This window comes from Bos mutus, chromosome 11 (assembly GCF_027580195.1).
Source record: "Bos mutus isolate GX-2022 chromosome 11, NWIPB_WYAK_1.1, whole genome shotgun sequence".
NCBI lineage: Eukaryota > Metazoa > Chordata > Mammalia > Artiodactyla > Bovidae > Bos > Bos mutus.
The window spans coordinates 13,222,808-13,244,932 of record NC_091627.1 but is presented as its reverse complement, the minus strand read 5'-3'; the positions used below and the strand labels follow the sequence as shown (position 1 = coordinate 13,244,932).

General features: G+C 39.7%; 2 protein-coding genes across 2 annotated transcripts; both read right to left on the bottom strand.

The window, feature by feature from the left end:
• Positions 1-4,202: 4,202 nt before the first annotated feature.
• LOC102288023 (olfactory receptor 1J4) lies at positions 4,203-5,144 on the bottom strand. The gene has a single exon (XM_005903077.2). The coding sequence runs from the start codon at positions 5,142-5,144 to the stop codon at positions 4,203-4,205; it is 942 nt and encodes a 313-aa protein (XP_005903139.2).
• A 9,713-nt stretch (positions 5,145-14,857) lies between these two features.
• LOC102287737 (olfactory receptor 1J4-like) lies at positions 14,858-17,666 on the bottom strand. The gene is made up of 2 exons (XM_070380111.1): positions 17,659-17,666; positions 14,858-15,800 (listed from the first exon to the last, which is right to left on the bottom strand). Exons 1-2 carry the CDS (start codon positions 17,664-17,666, stop codon positions 14,858-14,860), a joined length of 951 nt encoding a protein of 316 aa, XP_070236212.1.
• Between the last annotated feature and the right edge of the window lie 4,459 nt (positions 17,667-22,125).

Sequence of the window (22,125 nt, the reverse complement as noted above, 5' to 3'; positions counted from 1 at the left end):
AACAAAATAGAAATCCCAGAGATAAATCCACACACCATATCTTTGACAAAGGAGGCAAGAATATACAATGGAGAAATGACAATCTCTTTAACAAGTGGTGCTGGGAAAACTGGTCAACCACTTGTAAAAGAATGAAACTAGAACACTTTCTAACATCATACACAAAAATAAACTCAAAATGGATTAAAGATCTAAACATAAGACCAGAAACTATAAAACTCCTAGAGGAGAACATAGGCAAAACACTCTCTGACATAAATCAGAGCAGGATCCTCTATGACCCACCTCCCAGAATATTGGAAATAAAAGCAAAAATAAACAAATGGGACCTAATTAAAATTAAAAGCTTCTGCACAACAAAGGAAACTGTAAGCAAGGTGAAAAGACAGCCTTCAGAATGGGAGAAAAAAATAGCAAATGAAGCAACTAACAAAGAATTAGTCTCAAAAATATACAAGCAACTCCTGCAGCTCAACTCCAGAAAAATAAACGACTCAATCAAAAAAAAAAAAAAAAGGGCCAAAGAGCTAAGCAGACATTTCTCCAAAGAAGACATACAGATGGCTAACAAACACATGAAAAGATGCTCAACATCACTCATTATCAGAGAAATGCAAATCAAAACCACTATGAGGTACCATTTCACGCCAGTCAGAATGGCTGCTGTCCAAAAGTCTACAAGCAATAAATGCTGGAGAGGGTGTGGAGAAAAGGGAATGCTCTTACACAGTTGGTGAGAATGCAAACTAGTACAGCCACTATGGAGAACATTGTGGAGATTCCTTAAAAAACTGGAAATAGAACTGCCTTATGATCCAGCAATCCCACTGCTGGGCATACACACTGAGGAAACCAGAATTGAAAGAGACACGTGTACCCCAATGTTCATCGCAGCACTGTTTATAATAGCCAGGACATGGAAGCAACCTAGATGTCCATCAGCAGACGATGGATAAGAAAGCTGTGGTACATATACACAATAGAGTATTATTCAGCCATTAAAAAGAATACATTTGAATCGGTTCTAATGAAGTGAATGAAACTGGAGCCTATTATACAGAGTGAAGTAAGCCAGAAAGAAACACAGCTATACAGTATGCTGCTCCTACTGCTGCTAAGTCGCTTCAGTCGTGTCCGACTCTGTGCGACCCCAGAGACAGCAGCCCACCAAGCTTCCCCATCCCTGGGATTCTCCAGGCAAGAACACTGGAGTGGGTTGCCATTTCCCTCTCCAATGCATGAAAGTGAAAAGCGAAAGTGAAGTTGCGCAGTCGTGTCCAACTCTGAGCAACCCTATGGACTGCAGCCTACCAGGCTCCTCTGTCCATGGGATTTTCCAGGCAAAAGTACTGGAGTGGGGTGCCATTGCCTTCTCTGCCAATACAGTATACTAATGTATATATATGGAATTTAGAAAGATGGTGATGATAACCCTGTACGCGAGACAGCAAAAGAGACACAGAGGTATAGAACAGTCTTTTGGACTCTGTGGGAGAGGGCGAGGGTCGGATGATTTGGGAGAATGGCATTGAAATATTATAATATCATATGTGAAACGAATTGCCAGTTCAGGTTCAATGCATGATACAGGATGCTCAGGGCTGGTGCACTGGGGTGACCCAGAGGGATGGTATGGGGAGGGAGGTGGAAGGGGTGTTCAGGATTGGGAACACGTGTACACCCGTGGTGGATTCATGTTGATGTATGGCGAAATCAATATAATATTGTAAAGAAAAAAAAAAATATTGAAGGTGGGAGGAGAAGGGGATGACAGAGGATGAGACAGTTGGGTGGCATCACCGTCTCAATGAGCATGAGTTTGATTAAACTCTGGGAGTTGGTGATAGACAGGGAGGCCTGGCGTGCTACAGTACATGGGGTCACAAACAGACACAACTGAGTGACTGAACAGAACTGAACTGAAAAGGGAAGACAAAAAATGTTAAAATGAAAAGCAAAATGCCATACTTAATTTATCTAATTTCAAAACTGTTTTATAATCCAAAGCAAGGAAAATAAAAATAATTACATGAGAATAGGAATATAAATCAATGGAACAATGAGTAATTTTGAAATACATCAATACATATAAGGTCAATTAAGAGTTTACAAATGCACCAAGGCAATTTAACATGGCAAGGATAGTGTTTTAATAAATGGTACCAGCATGGTTCAGCATCAATATGTCTTAAGTGAACATGGACGCTGCTGCTACACCACATGCACAACATAACTCAAAGTGGATCAATTGTTTAAGATCTATAACTATAAAACTATCTTCCAGAAAAACTTGGACAAATCTTAAAATGTGGGGTAGGCAATATTTTCTTAAATAGGACACAAAAGTCATGAACACTAAGAGGAAAAGAGTAGAATCTTGATTTCATAAAAATAAAAAGCATTTGCTCTTCCAAAGAAATTTTTTTTTAAGTTATTGGACTATAGTTACTTAACAATGTTGTGTTATTTTCTTTTTTCAGAAAACTGAATCTGCCATATGTACCCCCTCCTTTTTTTTTCATTTCCTTCCCCTTTAGGCCACTGCAGAGCTTTGAGTAGAGTTCCCTGTGCTATACAGCAGGTTCTCATTAGTTATTTCTTTTATGCACAGTAGTAAATGTCCAATGACAGAGGAATAGATACAGAAGAGGTGGCACATATATACAATGGAATATTATACAGCCACAGAACGTAACAAAAGTGTGCCATTGCCGGAACATGGATGGGTCTATATATTGTCTGGGTCTGCAATACAGAGTAAAGAGAAAAATAAATATTGTTTGTTAATGTCTATATATGAAGTCTAGAAAAATGGTAGTGATGAACCGATTTGACAGGAAAGAATACAGAGGCAGACATAGAGAATGAATTTCTAGACACAGTCGGAGGTGGAGTTGTTATTCCGTCACTAGGTCTTGTCTGACTTTTTACAACCCCATGGACTGCAGCATACCAGGCTTCCCTGTCCTTCACAGAGTTTGCTCAGAGAGAAGGAGAGGGTGGGACAAACTGAGAGAGTACCATTATCATATATACACTTCAGTTCAGTTCAGTTCAGTTCAGTTGCTCAGTCATGTCCGACTCTTTGCAATCCCATGAATCGCAGCACACCAGGCCTCTCTGTCCATCACCAACTCCCGGAGTTTATCTAAACTCATGTCCATCAAGTCGGTGATGCCATCCAGCCATCTCATCCTCTGGGGTCCCCTTCTCCTCCTGCCCCCAATCTCTCCCAGCATCAGGGTCTTTTCCAATGAGTCAACTCTTCATGAGGTGGCCAAAGTATTGGAGTTTCAGCCTCATCATCAGTCCTTCCAATGAACACCCAGGACTGAGCTCCTTTAGGATGGACTGGTTGGATCGCCTTGAAGTCCAAGGGACTCTCAAGAGTCTTCTCCAACACCACAGTTCAAAAGCATCAATTCATCGGCACTCAGCTTTCTTCACAGTCCAACTCTCAAGTCCATACATGACTACTGGCAAAATGATAGCCTTGACTAGACAAACCTTTGTTGGCAAAGTAATATCTCTGCTTTTCAATATGCTATCTAGGTTGGCCATAACTTTCATTCCAAAGAGTAAGTGTCTTTTAATTTCATGACTGCAATCACCATCTGCAGTGGTTTTGGAGCCCCCAAAAATAAAGTCCAATGCTGTTTCCACTGTTTCCCCATCTATTTCCCATATATACACTACCATGTGTAAATTAGATTGCTAATGAGAAACTGCTCCATAGCACAGGAAACTCAGTGTAGTACTCTGTGATGACCTAGAGGGCTGCAAAGCATGGGGAGGGTAGGGAGGGAGGATCAAGAGAGAATATATGTATACTTAGAGCTGATTCACATTGTTATATAGCAAAAACCAACAAAATATTGTAAAGCAATTATTTTCCAATAAAAAGTAAATAAAAAATTAAATACATTTTAAAAAGAAATAAATTCCTAGGAAATAAGAGGAGAGATGAAGTACTACCAGCTATATAAATGCTCAGCCTTATAGACAAGATCAGAAATCAAGACCAGAACTCAAAATTCATAATTTATGCTAATGAACTGATAGGAAATAGACAATAATTGTAAAGGAATGCAATTCAATTATCAAACATTTACTGAATATTTATTCCATGCTGGGCTCAAATCTAGGGATGTAGGATCTGAGGTTTTGTGAACACTCATGGCTGCTATAAAGACTAGCAAATGTCATTGAGACAAGACTTTTGCCCTGTGCAAGAGTCTCTCCAGGGCCTCCTTCATGTCCCTGTTCCTTAGGCTATAAATGAAGGGGTTCAGCAGTGGAGTGACCACTGTGTACATCACAGAGGCAATGGTGCTCTTGTCCCTGGAGGTGCTGGATGAGGGGAAAAAATACAGTCCAATAATTGTTCCATAATACAGAGACACAACAGAGAGGTGAGAGCCACATGTGGACAATGCTTTGCAGATCCCCTTGGTGGAGGGGACCTTCAGAATGGTGGCCCCGATGCGTCCATAAGAGATCAGGATGCATACTAGTGGGAGGACGATGACGGCCACTCCTGCTGTGAAAATGGCCAGCTCATTGAGGGATGTGTCTGAGCAAGAGAGCTTCAGCAGGGCACCAAGGTCACAGAAGAAATGGGGGATGCTGAGGTCAGCACAAAAGGACAGTTGGGTCAGGAGGAGGGTGTGATACAGGGCATTGGCACAGGAGAGAATCCAGGACACAGTTACTAGTAAGGTGCACAGCCCCTGTCCCATGACGATGGTGTAGTGGAGAGGGTGGCAGATGGCCATGTACCGATCATAGGCCATTGAAGTGAGCAGAAAATCATCCAGACCAGTAAAAAATAGGAAAAAATACATCTGTGTTACGCACCCTGCATAGGGGATGGATTGACCCTGAGTCTGCATGTTGATCAGCATCTTAGGGACAGTGACAGATGAAAAGGAGATGTCAGTGAGGGCCAAGTGGCTGAGGAAGAAGTACATGGGGGTGTGCAGGCGAGGGTCCAGCCTGATGAGCAGGAGGATGAGCAGGTTGCCCAGCACCGTGGTCAGGTACACGCCCAGGAACAGGGCAAAGAACACGCCCTGCTGCTCTGGCCGGATGGGAAGTCCCAGGAGGAGGAACTCGGACATGCTGCTCTGATTCTCCCTCTTCATGCTCCTCTCCTGTCTTATGGGAATGAAAGGACAGTGAAAGAAGCATATTTTGATTGCAGCAGGCATATATAAATGAGTCCTTTCTCTTCGTGAATATGTTAGTGTCTGTCTGCATTGCCCTGCAAAAACCCCGAAGATGAATGGTATTACCATGTATAGTGAGGGAATTACCAACCAAGAATTGAGTTTGATACAGAAGAGAAACTGGCTCAGTGGCATTTTTCCATCACCTCAGTAAAGAGAAAGTATCACACTTTCTTAGCAGAGAAATAGTAAGTTAAAGACCTCCCTAATTTCTCTTCTGTTTCTGGACATACAATCATAAGGTTTGACCTTCAAGTTGTGACATATTGACCTATGGAAATCTGACTTCAAAGTCCTTTCACATGTAAAGTATAAGGAGGACTGTTCAATAACGAATTCTTGAAGTAAAGTGGGTCAAAAATACACAGCCAAGGAATTTCCAGGCAGTCCTGTGGTTAATACTTCACGTTGCAAATCAGGGGTTGTGGGTTCAATCTCTGTTCCATGTATAAAGAAATCGCATGCCTTATAGCTAAAAACTGAAACATGAAACAAAAATATATGGTAATAAATTCAGCAAAGAATTTTTAAAATGATCCACATCAAAAAAATTCTTTAAAAATAAATAAGCAACTAAATAGCCAGATTCCATTATGTATAAAAGTTGAAGAAAAATAAAGGAAGCTTACCTGTCAACTGAATTCAGAATTTCTAAGAGCTCAATCTTGTAATATTGTGCTCTATGAAATAAAAATATTACTGGCAGTTATGTATATATTTTTACTAACACTCATATTAATCATTCACCAATATCCTCCTGATTCAACAAAATCCTCTTGTTGAAGAGTTCCCTAATCCAAAATAAAAACAGTTGCTGCCAAGAGGTGTCAAAGAGATATGCCCTAATATGCCTTCTTCGCTCATCTTTAAGAACTAGTTTAAAAAAGTATCATAGCCAGAGCACAGAGAAATGCTGAACACCTATATACAGACACACACACACATACAAATACACACCTGCTATTGCCGTAGGATACACAGTTCTTTTCTGAACTTTATGCTTGATTGATCTAGTTACCTTGAGTAAGAACTGGTTTTGCAGCTTCTCTGTAGGACACCTGGAGACAAGACTTATCCACTTCTGTGGTCCTGAACCACTCACCAGCATCAGAGAAAAAAGAGCTTTATCTTCAATTCACCAACTTCAGACATGAAGATGTGAAGACTGATCTGTCCACCAGAGAGTGGATCCAAGGGGACAGGGCTCCAAGCTCTTGGTTAGAGACATGCATTAAACATGTATTAATTGCTCAGTTTTCTTGTTTCTCCCTCCAGGACACATGCCCTAGGGCAGTGGTTCCTAAACTTTGATGTTCCCTAGAATGCCCTGGGGAGTTTATTAAGGATGCAGATTCCAGCTCCAACTCCACTGATGCTCATTCTTGAACTCTGCAGCAAGAGAATTCTGATGTACATGGTCCTAAGGGCCGACACTGAGAAAACAGTGTCCTTAGGAAGAACATCATGATGACGCCCCATGGGTGTGAGCCTGAAGGAGATGTGGAAAGACCTCCTCACTGACCCTTCCCACAAGCTTCAAGTTTCCCCTAGTTAAGTCAAAGCTTGGGATGTGAGGATGGAGTTTTCTCCCAAGCCAAGATGCCTTCTTAGTTTGTTGCCTTTTAAATATATCTGCTTCACGGTAGAAATCCAAATACAATATGAGAAAGTCAAAGTATTTCCCCTGTCTTTTATTCATTTTTTATACTTCTAAAATGTTTTTTATTCATAAAACCTTACATTTGTTGTTGTTCTATCAAAAGGTTAGTCGCTCAATCATGTCGGACTCTGTGCAACCCCACGGACTGTAGCCCACCAGGCTCCTCTGTCAGTGGAATTCTCCAGGCAAGAATATTGGAGCTATTGTTCAACTCCAGTGTTGTTCAACTCCAGTTGTTGTTGTTTAGTGTCTAAGCCATATCTGACTCTTTGCGACCCCATGAATTGCAACATGCCAGGCTTCGCTGTTTTTTGCTATTTTCCAGAGTTTCCTCAAACTCAAGTTCATTAAGTCAGTAATGCCATCCAACCATCTCATCCTCTGTCATCACCTTTATGTCCTTCCCTCAATCTTTTCCAGCATCAGGGTCTTTTCCAGTGAGTTGACTCTTCACATCAGATGGCTAAATTATTGGAGTTTCATCTTCAACATCAGTCCTTCTAATGAATATTCAGGATTGATTTCCTTTAGGATTGACTGGTGTGATCTCCTTGCTGTTCAAGGGACTTTCAAGAGTCTTCTCCAGTACCACATTTGGAAAGTATCAATTTTGCCACTCAGTCTTCTTTCTGGTCCAACTCTCACATCCATACATGACCACAGGAAAACCACAGCTTTGGCTAAATTACCTTTGTTGGAAGAGTGATGTTTCTGCTTTTTAATAGGTTGTATAGAAATGTCATAGCTGTTCTTTCAAGGTCAAGTGCCTTTTATTTTCATGACTGCAGTTACCAAATGAAGTAATTTTGAACCCAAGAAAATAAAATCTGTCACTGATTCCACTTTGCCCTCCATCTATTTGCCATGAGCAACAGAACAGAATGCCATGATCTTTGTTTTGTGAATGTTGCATTTTAAGCCAACTTTTTCATTCTCCTCTTCCACCCTCATTAAGTGGGTCTTTAGTTCCTCTTAACTTTCTGCCATTAAAGTGGTGTCATCTGCTTATGTGAGGTTGTTGATATTTCTCCCAGCAATCTTGATTCCAGCTGGTGATTCATCCAGTCTGGCATTTCACGTGATGCATTCTGTATATAAATAAATAAGCAGGGTGACAATATACCTTTATGTACTCCTTTCCCAGTTTGGAACCAGTCAATTGTTCCATGTCCCATGCTAGCTATTGCTTCTTGACCTGCACACAGGTTTTTCAGGAGGCAGGTAAGGTGCTCTTGTATTTCCATCTCTTGAAGAATTTTCCACAGTTTGTTGTGATCTACATAGTCAAAGATTTTAGCATACTCAGTGAAAGAGGAGTAGATGTTTTTCTGTAATTCTCTTGATGTTTCTATTATCCAACAGATGTTGGATATTTGATCTCTGGTTCCTCTGTCTTTTCTAAATCTAGCTTGAACTTCTGGAAGTTCTTGGTTCATATACTGCTGAAGCCTAGTTTGAATGGCTTTGAGTATAATCTTGCTAGCATGTGAAATGAGTGCAGTTGTACTGTAGTTTTAACATTCTTTGGCCTTGCCTTTCTTTGGGATTGAAATAAGAACTGCCCTTTTCTAGTCCTGGGGCCACTGGGGAGTTTTCCAAATTTGCTGGCATACTGAGTGCAGCAGTTTAAGAGCATCATCTTTTAGGATATATTTACATAAATGGGATTTATTTTGCATGGTATCTTAGAGCTTTCTTTTCCTAAAATATATTTATTGCATTAATACTTGCAAGTCTACATCTATGCTTATCAGTTCATAGAATATATTTAACATCAATACCTTAATCTTCTTAAATTTTTAAATTTTTAGTTGCTCTGTTGTTGAATTAACTGAGTGATCCATTAACACAGAATCTCTAATTCTTCAATAGCACTGGGACAACCCAGAGGGATGGTATGGGGAGGGAGGAGGGAGGAGGGTTCAGGATGGGTAACACATGTATACCTGTGGTGGATTCATTTTGATATATGGCAAAACCAATACAATATTGTAAAGTTAAAAAATAAAATAAAATAATAAAAAATAAGATAAAACTTTAAAAAATATTATAGTACACCCTGAAGTCTTCTCCTGTGTCATTTGTCTGATCAAGATTACTTTATGATCTCCAAAGCATTGATTTTAACAGGCTGCATTGTCTTAGTTCCCCCATGCCTGTGGCTTGTTCCTTTGAAGAGAGAACAACCAAACTTTGAAAATGTCCATGAAAATACATGAAGAATGGAAGTCCAGGTGGAAGCCCATGAAAAGAGAGGCAATAAAGCCAGACTCTTTTCATTCACCTAAGGAATCATCTAAGTCAGAGCTTATGGAATGAAATAAATGAATAATAAAGGAAAGTTGCATCATGATATTTTATACATGTATCAAATATCAAATTCCTTCCAAATATTGTGATTTCCAACTTTACACCTCAAACAGAGTAGAGTTGTGACATTACCACAGCCTTCCATGTCACTCCAGCTGCTGGTTACATACTAATTAGTGTAATTAGTGTTTATGTATAATATTGGTAAACATACTACATTTGCATAGTGCAGGCACACACACACAAAAGGACAAGATGGAAAAAAGGGGTAAAAACCTGATGCTCAAAAAGAGACATATCTATGCTGATAAGAGAGATCAAATGAATAGTACAAACTAATCTAAAAAAGGCCAGTAAAGAGGGAAAAGTAAAGAAACAATCTTTGTCCAAATCTATTTGCAGTGAGTTTTGCAAGGTAGCAGCATTACAAAGTTGGTCAATAAAGAACAAAAATCAATGATACTTTATATCCTAACAGTGAGCACTGAGAATTGAAAATTTTAATATACTATTTATAACAGTTTAAAAAGCAAAATATACATATGGATGAATTTACCAAAATACCAGTACATTTAAAACTACAAACCCATTCATTGTAAATTTAAAGAGAATGAAAATGAATAGAGATACACTTTGCACATAGACTGGATAGCCCAATATCGTTATGAAGCCAAGTCTCTCCTCCAACTGATCTATAGGGTCAGTGCAATCAAAGGCAATGTATCAGCAGCCTACTTGTAGAAGGTGATTCTTAATATTATATGGAAGTCAAAGGAAGACAAAAAATCTTAAAATGAAAGCAAAATGCCATAATTTACCTAATTTCAAAACCTTTTTATAATCCATCGAAAGGAAAATAAAAATAATTGCATGAGAATAGGAATATAGATCAATAGAACAACGAATAATTTTTATTTTATTTTTATTTATTTTTTAAATTTATTTTTATTTTTATTTTTTTTAATTTTACATAATTGTATTAGTTTTGCCAAATATCAAAATGAATCCACCACAGGTATACATGTGTTCCCCATCCTGAACCCTCCTCCTTCCTCCCTCCCTATACCATCCCTCTGGGTCGTCCCAGTGCACTAGCCCCAAGCATCCAGTATCGTGCTTCGAACCTGGACTGGCAACTCATTTCATACATGATATTTTACATGTTTCAATGCCATTCTCCCAAATCTTCCCATCCTGTCCCTCTCCCACAGAGTCCATAAGACTGTTCTATACATCTTTGTCTCTTTTGCTGTCTCGTACACAGGGTTATTGTTACCATCTTTCTAAATTCCATATATATGCATTAGTATACTGTATTGGTGTTTTTCTTTCTGGCTTACTTCACTCTGTATAATAGGCTCCAGTTTCATCCACCTCATTAGAACTGATTCAAATGTATTTTTAATGGCTGAGTAATACTCCATTGTGTGTATGTACCACAGCTTTCTTATCCATTCATCTGCTGATGGACATCTAGGCTGCTTCCATGTCCTGGCTATTATAAACAGTGCTGCGATGAACATTGGGGTACACGTGTCTCTTTCCCTTCTGGTTTCCTCAGTGTGTATGCCCAGCAGTGGGATTGCTGGGTCATAAGGCAGTTCTATTTCCAGTTTTTTAAGGAATCTCCACACTGTTCTCCATAGTGGCTGTACTAGTTTGCATTCCCACCAACAGTGTAAGAGGGTTCCCTTTTCTCCACACCCTCTCCAGCATTTATTATTTGTAGACTTTTGGATCACAGCCATTCTGACTGGTGTGAAATGGTACCTCATAGTGGTTTTGATTTGCATTTCTCTGATAATGAGTGATGTTGAGCATCTTTTCATGTGTTTGTTAGCCATCTGTATGTCTTCTTTGGAGAAATGTCTGCTTAGCTCTTTGGCCTGTTTTTTGATTGGGTCATTTATTTTTCTGGAGTTGAGTTGTAGGAGTTGCTTGTATATTTTTGAGATTAGTTGTTTGTCAGTTGCTTCATTTGCTATTATTTTCTCCCATTCTGAAGGCTGTCTTTTCACCTTGCTAATAGTTTCCTTTGATGTGCAGAAGCTTTTAAGTTTAATTAGGCCCCATTTGTTTATTTTGCTTTTATTTCCAATATTATGGGAGGTGGGTCATAGAGGATCCTGCTGTGATGTATGTCAGAGAGTGTTTTGCCTATGTTCTCCTCTAGGAGTTTTATAGTTTCTGGTCTTACGTTTAGATCTTTAATCCATTTTGAGTTTATTTTTGTGTATGGTGTTAGAAAGTGTTCTAGTTTCATTCTTTTACAAGTGGTTGACCAGATTTCCCAGCACCACTTGTTAAAGAGATTGTCTTTAATCCATTGTATATTCTTGCCTCCTTTGTCAAAGATAAGGTGTCCATATGTGCGTGGATTTACCTCTGGGCTTTCTATTTTGTTCCATTGATCTATATTTCTGTCTTTGTGCCAGTACCATACTGTCTTGATAACTGTGGCTTTGTAGTAGAGCCTGAAGTCAGGTAGGATGATTCCTCCAGTTCCATTCTTCTTTCTCAGGATCGCTTTGGCTATTCGAGGTTTTTTGTATTTCCATACAAATTGTGAAATTATTTGTTCTAGCTCTGTGAAGAATACTGTTGGTAGCTTGATAGGGATTGAAATCTATACATTGCTTTGGGTAGTATACTCATTTTCACTATATTGATTCTTCCAATCCATGAACATGGTATATTTCTCCATCTATTAGTATCCTCTTTGATTTCTTTCACCAGTGTTTTATAGTTTTTTCTATATATAGGTCTTTAGTTTCTTTAGGTAGATATATTCCTAAGTATTTTATTCTTTCCGTTGCAATGGTGAATGGAATTGTTTCCTTAATTTCTCTTTCTGTTTTCTCATTATTAGTGTATAGGAATGCAAGGGAATTCTGTGTGTTGATTTTATATCCTGCAACTTTACTATAGTCATTGATTAGTTCTAGTAATTTTCTGGTGGAGTCTTTAGGGTTTTCTATGTAGAGGATCATTTCATCTGCAAATAGTGAGAGTTTTACTTCTTCTTTTCCAATTTGGATTCCTTTTATTTCTTTTTCTGCCCTGATTGCTGTGGCCAAAACTTCCAAAACTATGTTGAATAGTAATGGGGAAAGTGGGCACCCTTGTCTTGTTCCTGACTTTAGAGGAAATGCTTTCAATTTTTCACCATTGAGGATAATGTTTGCTGTGGGTTTATCATATATAGCTTTTATTATGTTGAGGTGTGTTCCTTCTATTCCTGCTTTCTGGAGAGTTTTTATCATAAAGGGGTGTTGAATTTTGTCAAAGGCTTTCTCTGCATCTATTGAGATAATCATATGGTTTGTATTTTTCAATTTGTTACTGTGGTGTATTACATTGATTGATTTGCAGATATTGAAGAATCCTTGCATCCCTGGGATAAAGCCCACTTGGTCATGGTGTATGATCTTTTTAATGTGTTGTTGGATTCTGATTGCTAGAATTTTGTTAAGGATTTTTGCATCTATGTTCACCAGTGATATTGGCCTGTAGTTTTCTTTTTTTGTGGGATCTTTGTCAGGTTTTGGTATTAGGGTGATGGTGGCCTCATAGAATGAGTTTGGGAGTTTACCTTCCTCTGCAATTTTCTGGAAGAGTTTGAGCAGGATAGGTGTTAGCTCTTCTCTAAATTTTTGGTAGAATTCAGCTGTGAAGCCGTCTGGACCTGGGCTTTTGTTTGCTGAACAGCGAATAATTTTTAAATAGATCAATACAAATAAGGTAAGTTAATAGTTTACAGTGGACCAAGGCAATTTAATGTGGCAAGCATAGTGTTTCAATAAATGGTACCAGCATTGTTCAGTATCAATATGGCTTAATTGAACATGGACTCTTGAGCCACACAACATGCAAAACATAACTCAAAATGGGTCAAATGTGTAAGAACTATAGCTATAAGACTATTTTGAATAAAACATTGGACAAAATCTTGGTAAAAGTGAGGTAGGTAATATTTTCTTAAATAGGACACAAAAGTCATGAACACTAAAAGGAAAAGATAGAATCTTGATTTCATAAAATAAAATGCATTTGCTCTTCCAAAGAAACTTTTTTTTAAAAAAGTCATTGGACTATAGTTGCTTAACAATGTTTTGTTATTTTCTGATCTCAGTAAAATGAATTTGCCATATGTCAAGGCTATGGTTTTTCCAGTGGTCATGTATGGATGTGAGAGCTGGACTGTGAAGAAAGCTGAGCAATGAAGAATTGATGCTTTTGAACTGTGGTGTTGGAGAAGACTCTTGAGAGTCCCTTGGACTGCAAGGAGATCCAACCAGTCCATCCTAAAGCAGATCAGTCCTGGGTGTTCATTGGAAGGACTGATGCTGAGGCTGAAACTCCAATACTTTGGCCACCTCATGTGAAGAGTTGACTCATTGGAAAAGACCCTGGTGCTAGGAGGGATTGGGGGCAGGAGGAGAAGGGGATGACAGAGGATGAGATGGCTGGATGGCATCACCGACTCTATGGACATAAGTTTGGGTGAACTCCGGGAGTTGGTGATGGACACGGAGGCCTGGAATGCTGCAATTCATGGGGTTGCAAAGAGTCAGACACAACTGAGCAACTGAACTGAACTGAACTGTATACCCCTCTTTTTAAAATTTCCTTCCCATTTAGGTCACCACAGAGCTTTGAGTAGAGTTCCCTGTGCTATACAGTATATTCTCATTAGTTATCTATTTTATACACAGTAGTAAATGTCCACTGACAGAGGAATAGATAAAGATGTGGCATGTATATACAATGGAATACTATACAGCCACAAACAAAACTGTGCCATTGCTGGGACGTGGATGGGTCTACATAGTGTCTGGGTCTGACATATAGAGTGAAAAAAGTCAGAAAGAGAAAACTAAATATTTTATGTTAATGTCTACATACGGAATAGAGAAAAATGGTAGTGATGAAGCGATTTCACAGGCAAGAATAGAGAGGCAGACATAGAGAATGAATTTCTGGACACAGTTGGAGGAGGAATTGTTGTTACAGTTGCTAAGTCTTATGTGACTCTTTCCAAGACCGTGGACTGCAGCATACCATTCTCCCCTGTCCTTCACAGAGTTTGCTCAGGGGGAAGGAGAGGGCGGGAAAAACTGAGAGAGTACCACTGACATACATACACTACCATGTGTAAATTAGATTACTAGTGAGAAACTGCTCCATAGCACAGGATACTCAGTGTGGTACTCTGTGATGACCTAGAGGGCTGCAAAGCATGGGGAGAGTTGGAGGGAGGATAAAAAGAGAGAGAATATACGTATACTTAGAGCTGATTCATGTTGCTGTATAGCAAAAACCAACAAAATATTGTAAAGCAATTATCCTCCAATAAAAATAAATGAATGATTAAATACATTTTTAAAAAGAAATAAATTCCCAGGAAATAAGCGGAGAGACATAAGTACTAAAAGCTATATAAATTCTCAGCCTAATAGACAAGATCAAAAATCAAGAACCTAAACTCAAAATTCCAAATTTATGCTAATGAACTGTTAGTAAATAGACATAATTGTAAAGGAATGAAATTCAACTATCAAACATTTACTGAGTATTTATTCCATGCTGGGATCAAATCTAGGGATATAGGAGCTGAGGTTTTGTGAACACACATGGCTGTTATAAAGACAAGCAAACATCATTGAGACAAGACTTTCACCCTGTGCAAGAGTCTCTCCAGGGCCCCCTTCATGTCCCTGTTCCTTAGGCTATAAATGAAGGGGTTCAGCAATGGAGTGACCACTGTATACATCACAGAGGCAATGGTGCTCTTGTCCCTGGAGGTGTTAGATGAGGGGAAAAAATACAGCCCAATAATTGTTCCATAATACAGAGACACCACAGAGAGGTGGGAGCCACATGTGGACAATGCTTTGCATATCCCTCTGGTGGAGGGGACCTTCAGGATGGTGGCCCCAATGCGGCCATAAGAGGTCAGGATGCATATTAATGGCAGGATGATGACGACCACTCCTGCTGTGAAAACGGCCAGCTCATTAAGGGATGTGTCTGAGCAGGAGAGCTTCATCAGAGCATCAAGGTCACAGAAGAAATGGGGGATGCTGTGGTCAGCACAAAAGGACAGCCGGGTCAGGAGGAGGGTGTGACACAGGGCGTTGGCACAGGAGAGAATCCAAGACGCAGTTACTAGTAAGGTGCACAGCCCCTGTCCCATGACGGTGCTGTAGTGGAGAGGGTGGCAGATGGCCACGTACTGATCATAGGCCATCGAGGTGAGCAGGAAATTATCCAGATCAGTAAAAAAGAGGAAGAAATACATCTGTGTTACACACCCTGCATAGGGGATGGATTGATTCCGAGTATGCATGTTTATCAGCATCTTAGGGACAGTGACAGATGAAAAGGAGACGTCAGTGAGGGCCAAGTGGCTGAGGAAGAAGTACATGGGGGTGTGCAGGCGAGGGTCCAGCCTGATGAGCAGGAGGATGAGCAGGTTGCCCAGCACCGTGGTCAGGTACACGCCCAGGAACAGGGCGAAGAACATGCCCTGCTGCTCTGGCCAGATGGGGAGCCCCAGGAGGAGGAACTCTGACACGCTGCTATTTTTCTCCCTCTTCATGCTCCTCTCCTGTCTGTTGTGAACAAAAGGATAGTAAATTTTCACTACAGAGGCAGATAATAATGAGTCCTTTCTGCTGGTGAATGTCAGTGTCTGCCTGCTTTGCCATGTCCCTGCAAAACCCTAAAATGTATGGCATTACCAAATAAAACAGGGAATTTACCAACCAAGAAGAGGTTTGATACAGAACAGAAACTGGCTCAGTGGCGTTTTTCCATCTTCTAGGAGAGAGGCCATCTTTAAGTCATAATTTGCAGCTGTGTCTTTTCAGCAAAGAGAAAATGTCACAGCATCTTAGTAGAGGGATAGATAGTAAGTTAAAATCTCCCTAATTTCTATTCTGTTTCTGTACATTTAAGAACAATCCTATGGTTTGACCTTCAGATTGTGACATAATGATTTTTTGAAATCTGACTTCAAAATCCCTTCCTAAGTAAAGTGTAGGGAGGAAGTTTCAACAACAAATTCTCACAGGGAAGTGGATCAAAAATACATTGCCAAAGTTTACATTATGTATAAAGGCTGAACAGAAAAGAATCATATCTCTTGATTGAACTCAGAGGGTCTTAGATCTCAGCCTTGCAATATCACTGCTTTACAAACTAAAAATATTGCTGTCAGTCACATATTTTTTTTTACTAGTACTCATATTTATCATTATCTAATCTTCTCTTGATCCAACAAACTCTCCTGACCCCATGAATAGGCACACCCATAATAAAAAGAGTTGTTATCAAGAGTCAAACTGATAAGCCATGATATGCCTTCTCCCCTTGTCTTTAGGTACTAGCATGAGAACTGACATAAATAAGAACACCTGTGTACATACACACACACAAACACTCACACAAATACACACCTGCTATAGGGAAAGGAAACCAGTTCTGCTCTGAACTTTATGCTAATGTGATCTGGCTGCTGAGAGTAAGGACGGGTTTCTCAGTTTCTCCTTAGGACACCTGGAGACTAGATGTGGCCAATTCTGTGGTCCTGAACCCCTTACCAGCATCAGAGAGAAAAAATCCATAAGCCTTGGAGTTCGTCTCCAAGGAGTTCATCTCCAAGTTCAGAAATGGAGTGTGAACACTATCATCTGCCCAACAGGGAGAGGACTCAAGGGGCCAGACACCGAACTCCTGGTTAGAGACATGCATTAAACATAGATTAATTGCTCAGTTTTCTTCTTACTCTCCCCAAGACAGATGCCCTCGGGCAGTCATTCCTAAACTTTGATGTGCCACAGAATCCCCTGGGGAGCTTGTTAACATTGCACATCCCAGCTCCACCTCCAGTGATGCTCTTTCTTGAACTCTGCAGCCAGGGAATTCTGACGCACATGGTCCTAAGGGCAGATTTTGAGGAAACATTGTCCTTAGGAGAAGCATCATGGTGATGCCCTGTGGATATGAACCCCCCAAAATATGTAAAAGACCTCCTTACCCTTCCCTACTAACTTAATGTTTCCCTGAGTTGAGTCATAGCCTGGTATGTGAGCAGGGATTTATTTTCCAAGTGGAAATTCCCTTTTGATTTTCTGCTTTTAAAATTAATTCTTCTTCATGATGGAAACCCAAATACTATAACATAGATATGAATGGAAAGAAGTACGTCAAAGAACTTCACCCTTCCGTTATTCATTTATCCTTCTAAAGTGGATTTTATTCAAGAAATTTTACATTTACATAAACAGGATTTATTTTATATGGTATTTTATAGCTTTCTTTTCCTATAAGAATATATTGCAACAATATTTGCATATCTACTTCTATGCATATAAAGAATACATATAACATCAACATGTCAGTGTACTTAAATTTTAAAAATTTTAGCTGCACTATTGCTGAATAGTTCTGATAAACCAACTCATTGCAAAAGACACTGATGCTGGGAAAGACTGAGGGCAGAAAGTGAAGTGGGTGACAGAGGATTAGATGGTTGGATGGCATCACCAACTCAATGGACATGAAAATTGAAAGCAAGTGAAAGCCCTTAGTCGTGTCCAACTCTTTGTAACCCCATGGACTGTAGCCCGCCAGGTTCCTCTGTCCATGGAATTCTCCAGGCAAGAATACTAGAGTGGGTAGCCGTTGCCTTCTCCAGGGGATCTTCCCAACCCAGGTATTGAACCCAAATGCCCTGCATTACAGGTGATTTTTTTACCACCTGAGCCACCAGGGAAGCCCAAGAATACTGGAGTGGGTATCATCCCTTCTCCAGTGTATCTTCCTGACCTAGGAATTGAACTGGTGTCTCCTGCATTGCAAGCAGATTCTTTACCAGCTGAGCTACCAGGGAAGAGTTTGAGCAGCTGTCAGAGATGGTGAAGGACAGGGAAACCTGGCATGCTGCAGTCCATGGAGTCACAAAGAGTCGGACACAACTTAATGACTAAACAACAAAATTGTTGCATTAACTCAGTGATCCTTTAATAAAAAATCTTGAATTCTTTAATAAAGTTAAACCTTACTAAAGATTATACTATGCCTTGAAATCTTCTCTGTGTCAGTTGTCTGACTTTCACATCTCCAAAGCATCCAGTTTTACAGGCTCCATTATCATGGTTCCCCCATATCCGTGAGGAACTTCATGCTCCTTTGAAAAGAGAAGAACCTAACTTTGAAAATGTCCAGGAAAAATACATGAAGAATGGAAGGTTAAATTGAACTCTGTGAAAAGAGAGGTAATAAAGCCAGATCATCTTCACTCACCTAAGGGATTGCTTAAGTCAGAGCTTATGGAATGAAATAAATAAACAGTAAAGTAATTTGCTATTGTAATATTCTATAATGTATCAAATATCAAACTCCTTCCAACATTTTGATTTCTGTCTTTACACCCAAACAGAATAGAGCTGAGGACATACCACAGACTTAAATGTCACTCCAGATACTGGTTACATATTGCTTAGTGGTATGTTTATATATAAAGTTGGTAAAGATATTACATTTTGCATAGCACCAGCACATATGCAAAATGACACGATAGAAAGACTGGGATAAAAACCAATGCTAAAAAAGAGATATACCTAATAAGATAATAATAGAAATAAAATGAACAAGTAAGAAATAAACTAATCTAAAAGAAGGCAGAAAAAGAGGGGAAAGAAAATAAAAAAGAATCTCCCTCCAAATCGGTTTGTACTAAGTGATTTTGCAAGGTAGCAGGATTACAAGGCTGATGAACAAAAACCAAAAAGCAATGGTACTTTATATCCTAGCATGGAGAATTGAAAAAAAAATTTTTTTTCAATTTTTTATTTTTAACTTTACAATATTGTATTGGTTTTGCCATATATCAACATGAATCCGCCACAGGTATACATGGGTTCCCCATCCTGAACCCTCCTCGCTCCTCCCTCCCCATACCATCCCTCTGGGTCGTCCCAGTGCACCAGCCCCAAGCATCCAGTATCGTGCATCAAACCTGGACTGGCGACTCATTTCATATATGATATTATACATGTTTCAATGCCATTCTCCCAAATCACCCCACCCTCTTCCTCTCCCACAGAGTCCAAAAGACTGTTCTATACATCAGTGTATCTTTTGCTGTCTTGAAAAATTTTAATATGCTATTTATAACAATATAAAAACTGAAAAATACATATGGATGAATTTACCAAAATACCTGCAATACTAGTACATTAAAAACCACAAAATATTTATGGTGAACTAAAGAGGATGCAAATAGAGATATACCTTGCACACAGACTGAATAACTCAATATTATTATAGAGCTGGTTCTCTCCCCCATTTGACCTACAGGGTCAACTCCCTCAAAGCCAAAAACATTAGCAGCCTACTTTTTGAAGATATTTCTTAATTTTACACAGAAGTGAAAGGGAAGCCATAATAATTTAAAATGAGAAAAAAACTGTCAGACTTACTTTACCTAATTTCAAAACTTTTATAATCCATAGCAAAGAAAATAATAATATTGGCATGAGAATAGGAATATAGATCAATAGAATAGTGAATAATTTTGAAATCAGTCAGTACACACAAGGTCAATTAATAGTTTATGAATGCACCAAGGCAATTTAATGTGGCAAGGATATTGTTTCAGAAAACGATGTCAGCATGATTCAGTATCCATATGTCTTAAATGAACACGGACTTTTGGCTGCACCATATGCAAAACGTAACTTGAAATGGAGCAATTGTGTAAAACCTATAAGTATAAAACTATAGTGTAGGCAACATTTTCTTAGATAAGACACAGAAGTCATAAACTCTAAAAAAAAAGTAATCTTGACTTCGTAATAATAAAATGCATCTGCAATTCAAAAGAAACTCTTCTTTAAAAATTTTTATTGGAGTATAATTGCAATGTTGTATTAGTTTCTGCTCTTGAGGAAAGTGAATCAGTCATACGTATACATTTCTGTTGTTGTTCGGTTGATCGGTCATGTCCAACTCTTCGCGACCCGATGGACTGCAGCATGCTAGGCTTCCCTGTCCCTTACCATCTCCCGGGGCTTGCTCAAACTCATGTCCACTGAGTCAATGATGCCATCCAACCATCTCATCCTCTGTTGTCCCATTCTCCTGCCTTCAATCTTTCCCAGCATCAAGGTCTTTTCCAATGAGTCAACTCTTCATATTAGGTGGCCAAAGTATTGGAGCTTCAGCTTCAGCATCAGTCCTTCCAATGATTATTCAGGATTGATTTCCTTTAGGATGGACTGGTTTAATCTCCTTGCAGTCCAAGGCACTCTCAAGAGTCTTCTCCAACACCACAGTTCAAAAGCATCAATTCTTTGGTGCTCAGCTTTCTTCATGGTCCAACTCTCACATCCATGTCTGACTACTGGAAAAACAATAGCTTTGGATGGACCTTTGTTGGCAAAGTAATGTCTCTGCTTTTTAATACGCTGTCTAGGCTGGTCATCGGAGAAGGCGATGGCACCCCACTCCAGTACTCTTGGCTGGAAAACCCCATGGATGGAGGAGCCTCGTAGGCTGCAGTCCATGGGGTCGCGAAGAGTCGGACACGACTGAGCGACTTCCCTTTCACTTTTCACTTTCATGCATTGGAGAAGGAAATGGCAACCCCCTACAGTGTTCTTGCCTGGAGAATCCCAGGGACGGCGGAGCCTGGTGGGCTGCCATCTATGGGGTCGCATAGAGTCGGACACGACTGAAGCGACTTAGCAGCAGGCTGGTCATAGCTTTTCTTCTAAGGAGTAAGGGTCTTTTAATTTCCTGGCTGCAATCACCACCTGCAGTGATTTTTGAGCCCAAGAAAATAAAGTCTGTTATGGTTTCCATTGTTTCCCCATCGTGATCTTAGTTTTTTGCATGTTTTAAGTTGAGTTTTAAGTCAGCTTTTTCACTTTCCTTTTTCACCTTCATCAAGAGGCTCTTTAGTTCTTCTTGGTTTTCTGCCATAAGGGTGATGTCATCTGCATATCTGAGGTTATTGATATTCCTCTTGGCAAAGTTGATTCCAGCTTGTGCTTCATCCAGCCTGGCATTTCGCATGATGTACTCTGCATAGAATTTGAAGGGTGACAATAAACAGCCTTGATGTACTCCTTTCTCAATTTGGAGCCAGTTCATTGTTCCATGTCCAGTTCTAACTGTTACCTCTTGACCTGCATTCAGATTTCTCAGGAGGCAGGTCAGGTGGTCTGGTATTCCCATCTCTTGAAGAATTATCCAAAGCTTGTTGTGATCCACATAGTCAAAGGCCTTAGCGTAGTCAATGAAGCAGAAAAGAAAGTAGAAAGAAAGTGAAGTCATTCAGTCGTGTACGACTCTATGAGACCCTGTGGACTGTAGCCTATCAGGTTCCTATGTCTATGGGATTCTCCAAGCAAGAATACTGGAGTGGGTTGCCATTTCCTTTTCCAGGGGATCTTCTTGACCCAGGGATTAAACCTAGGTGTCCCGCATTGCAGGCAGACACTTTACCCTCTGAGCCACCAGGAAATGAAGCAGAAGCAGATATTTTTCTAGAATTCTCTTGCTTTTTCTATGATTGAACGGGTGTTGGCAATGTGATCTCTGGTTCCTCTGCCATTTATAAATCTAGCTTGAACATTTCCAAGTTCTTGGTTCATGTACTGTTGAACCAGTCTAGCTTGGAGAATTTTGAGAATTCCTTTGCTAGCATGTGAAATGAGTGCAACTGTGCAGTTGTTTGAAAATTCTTTGACATTGCCCTTTGGAACTGGAATGAAAACTGACATTTTCCATTCCTATGGCCACTGTTGAGTTTTCCAAATTTGCTGGCATATGGAGCTCAGCACTTTAACAGCATCATCTTTTAGGATTTGAAATAACTCAGCTGGAAATCCATCACCTCCACTAGCTTTGTTTGTA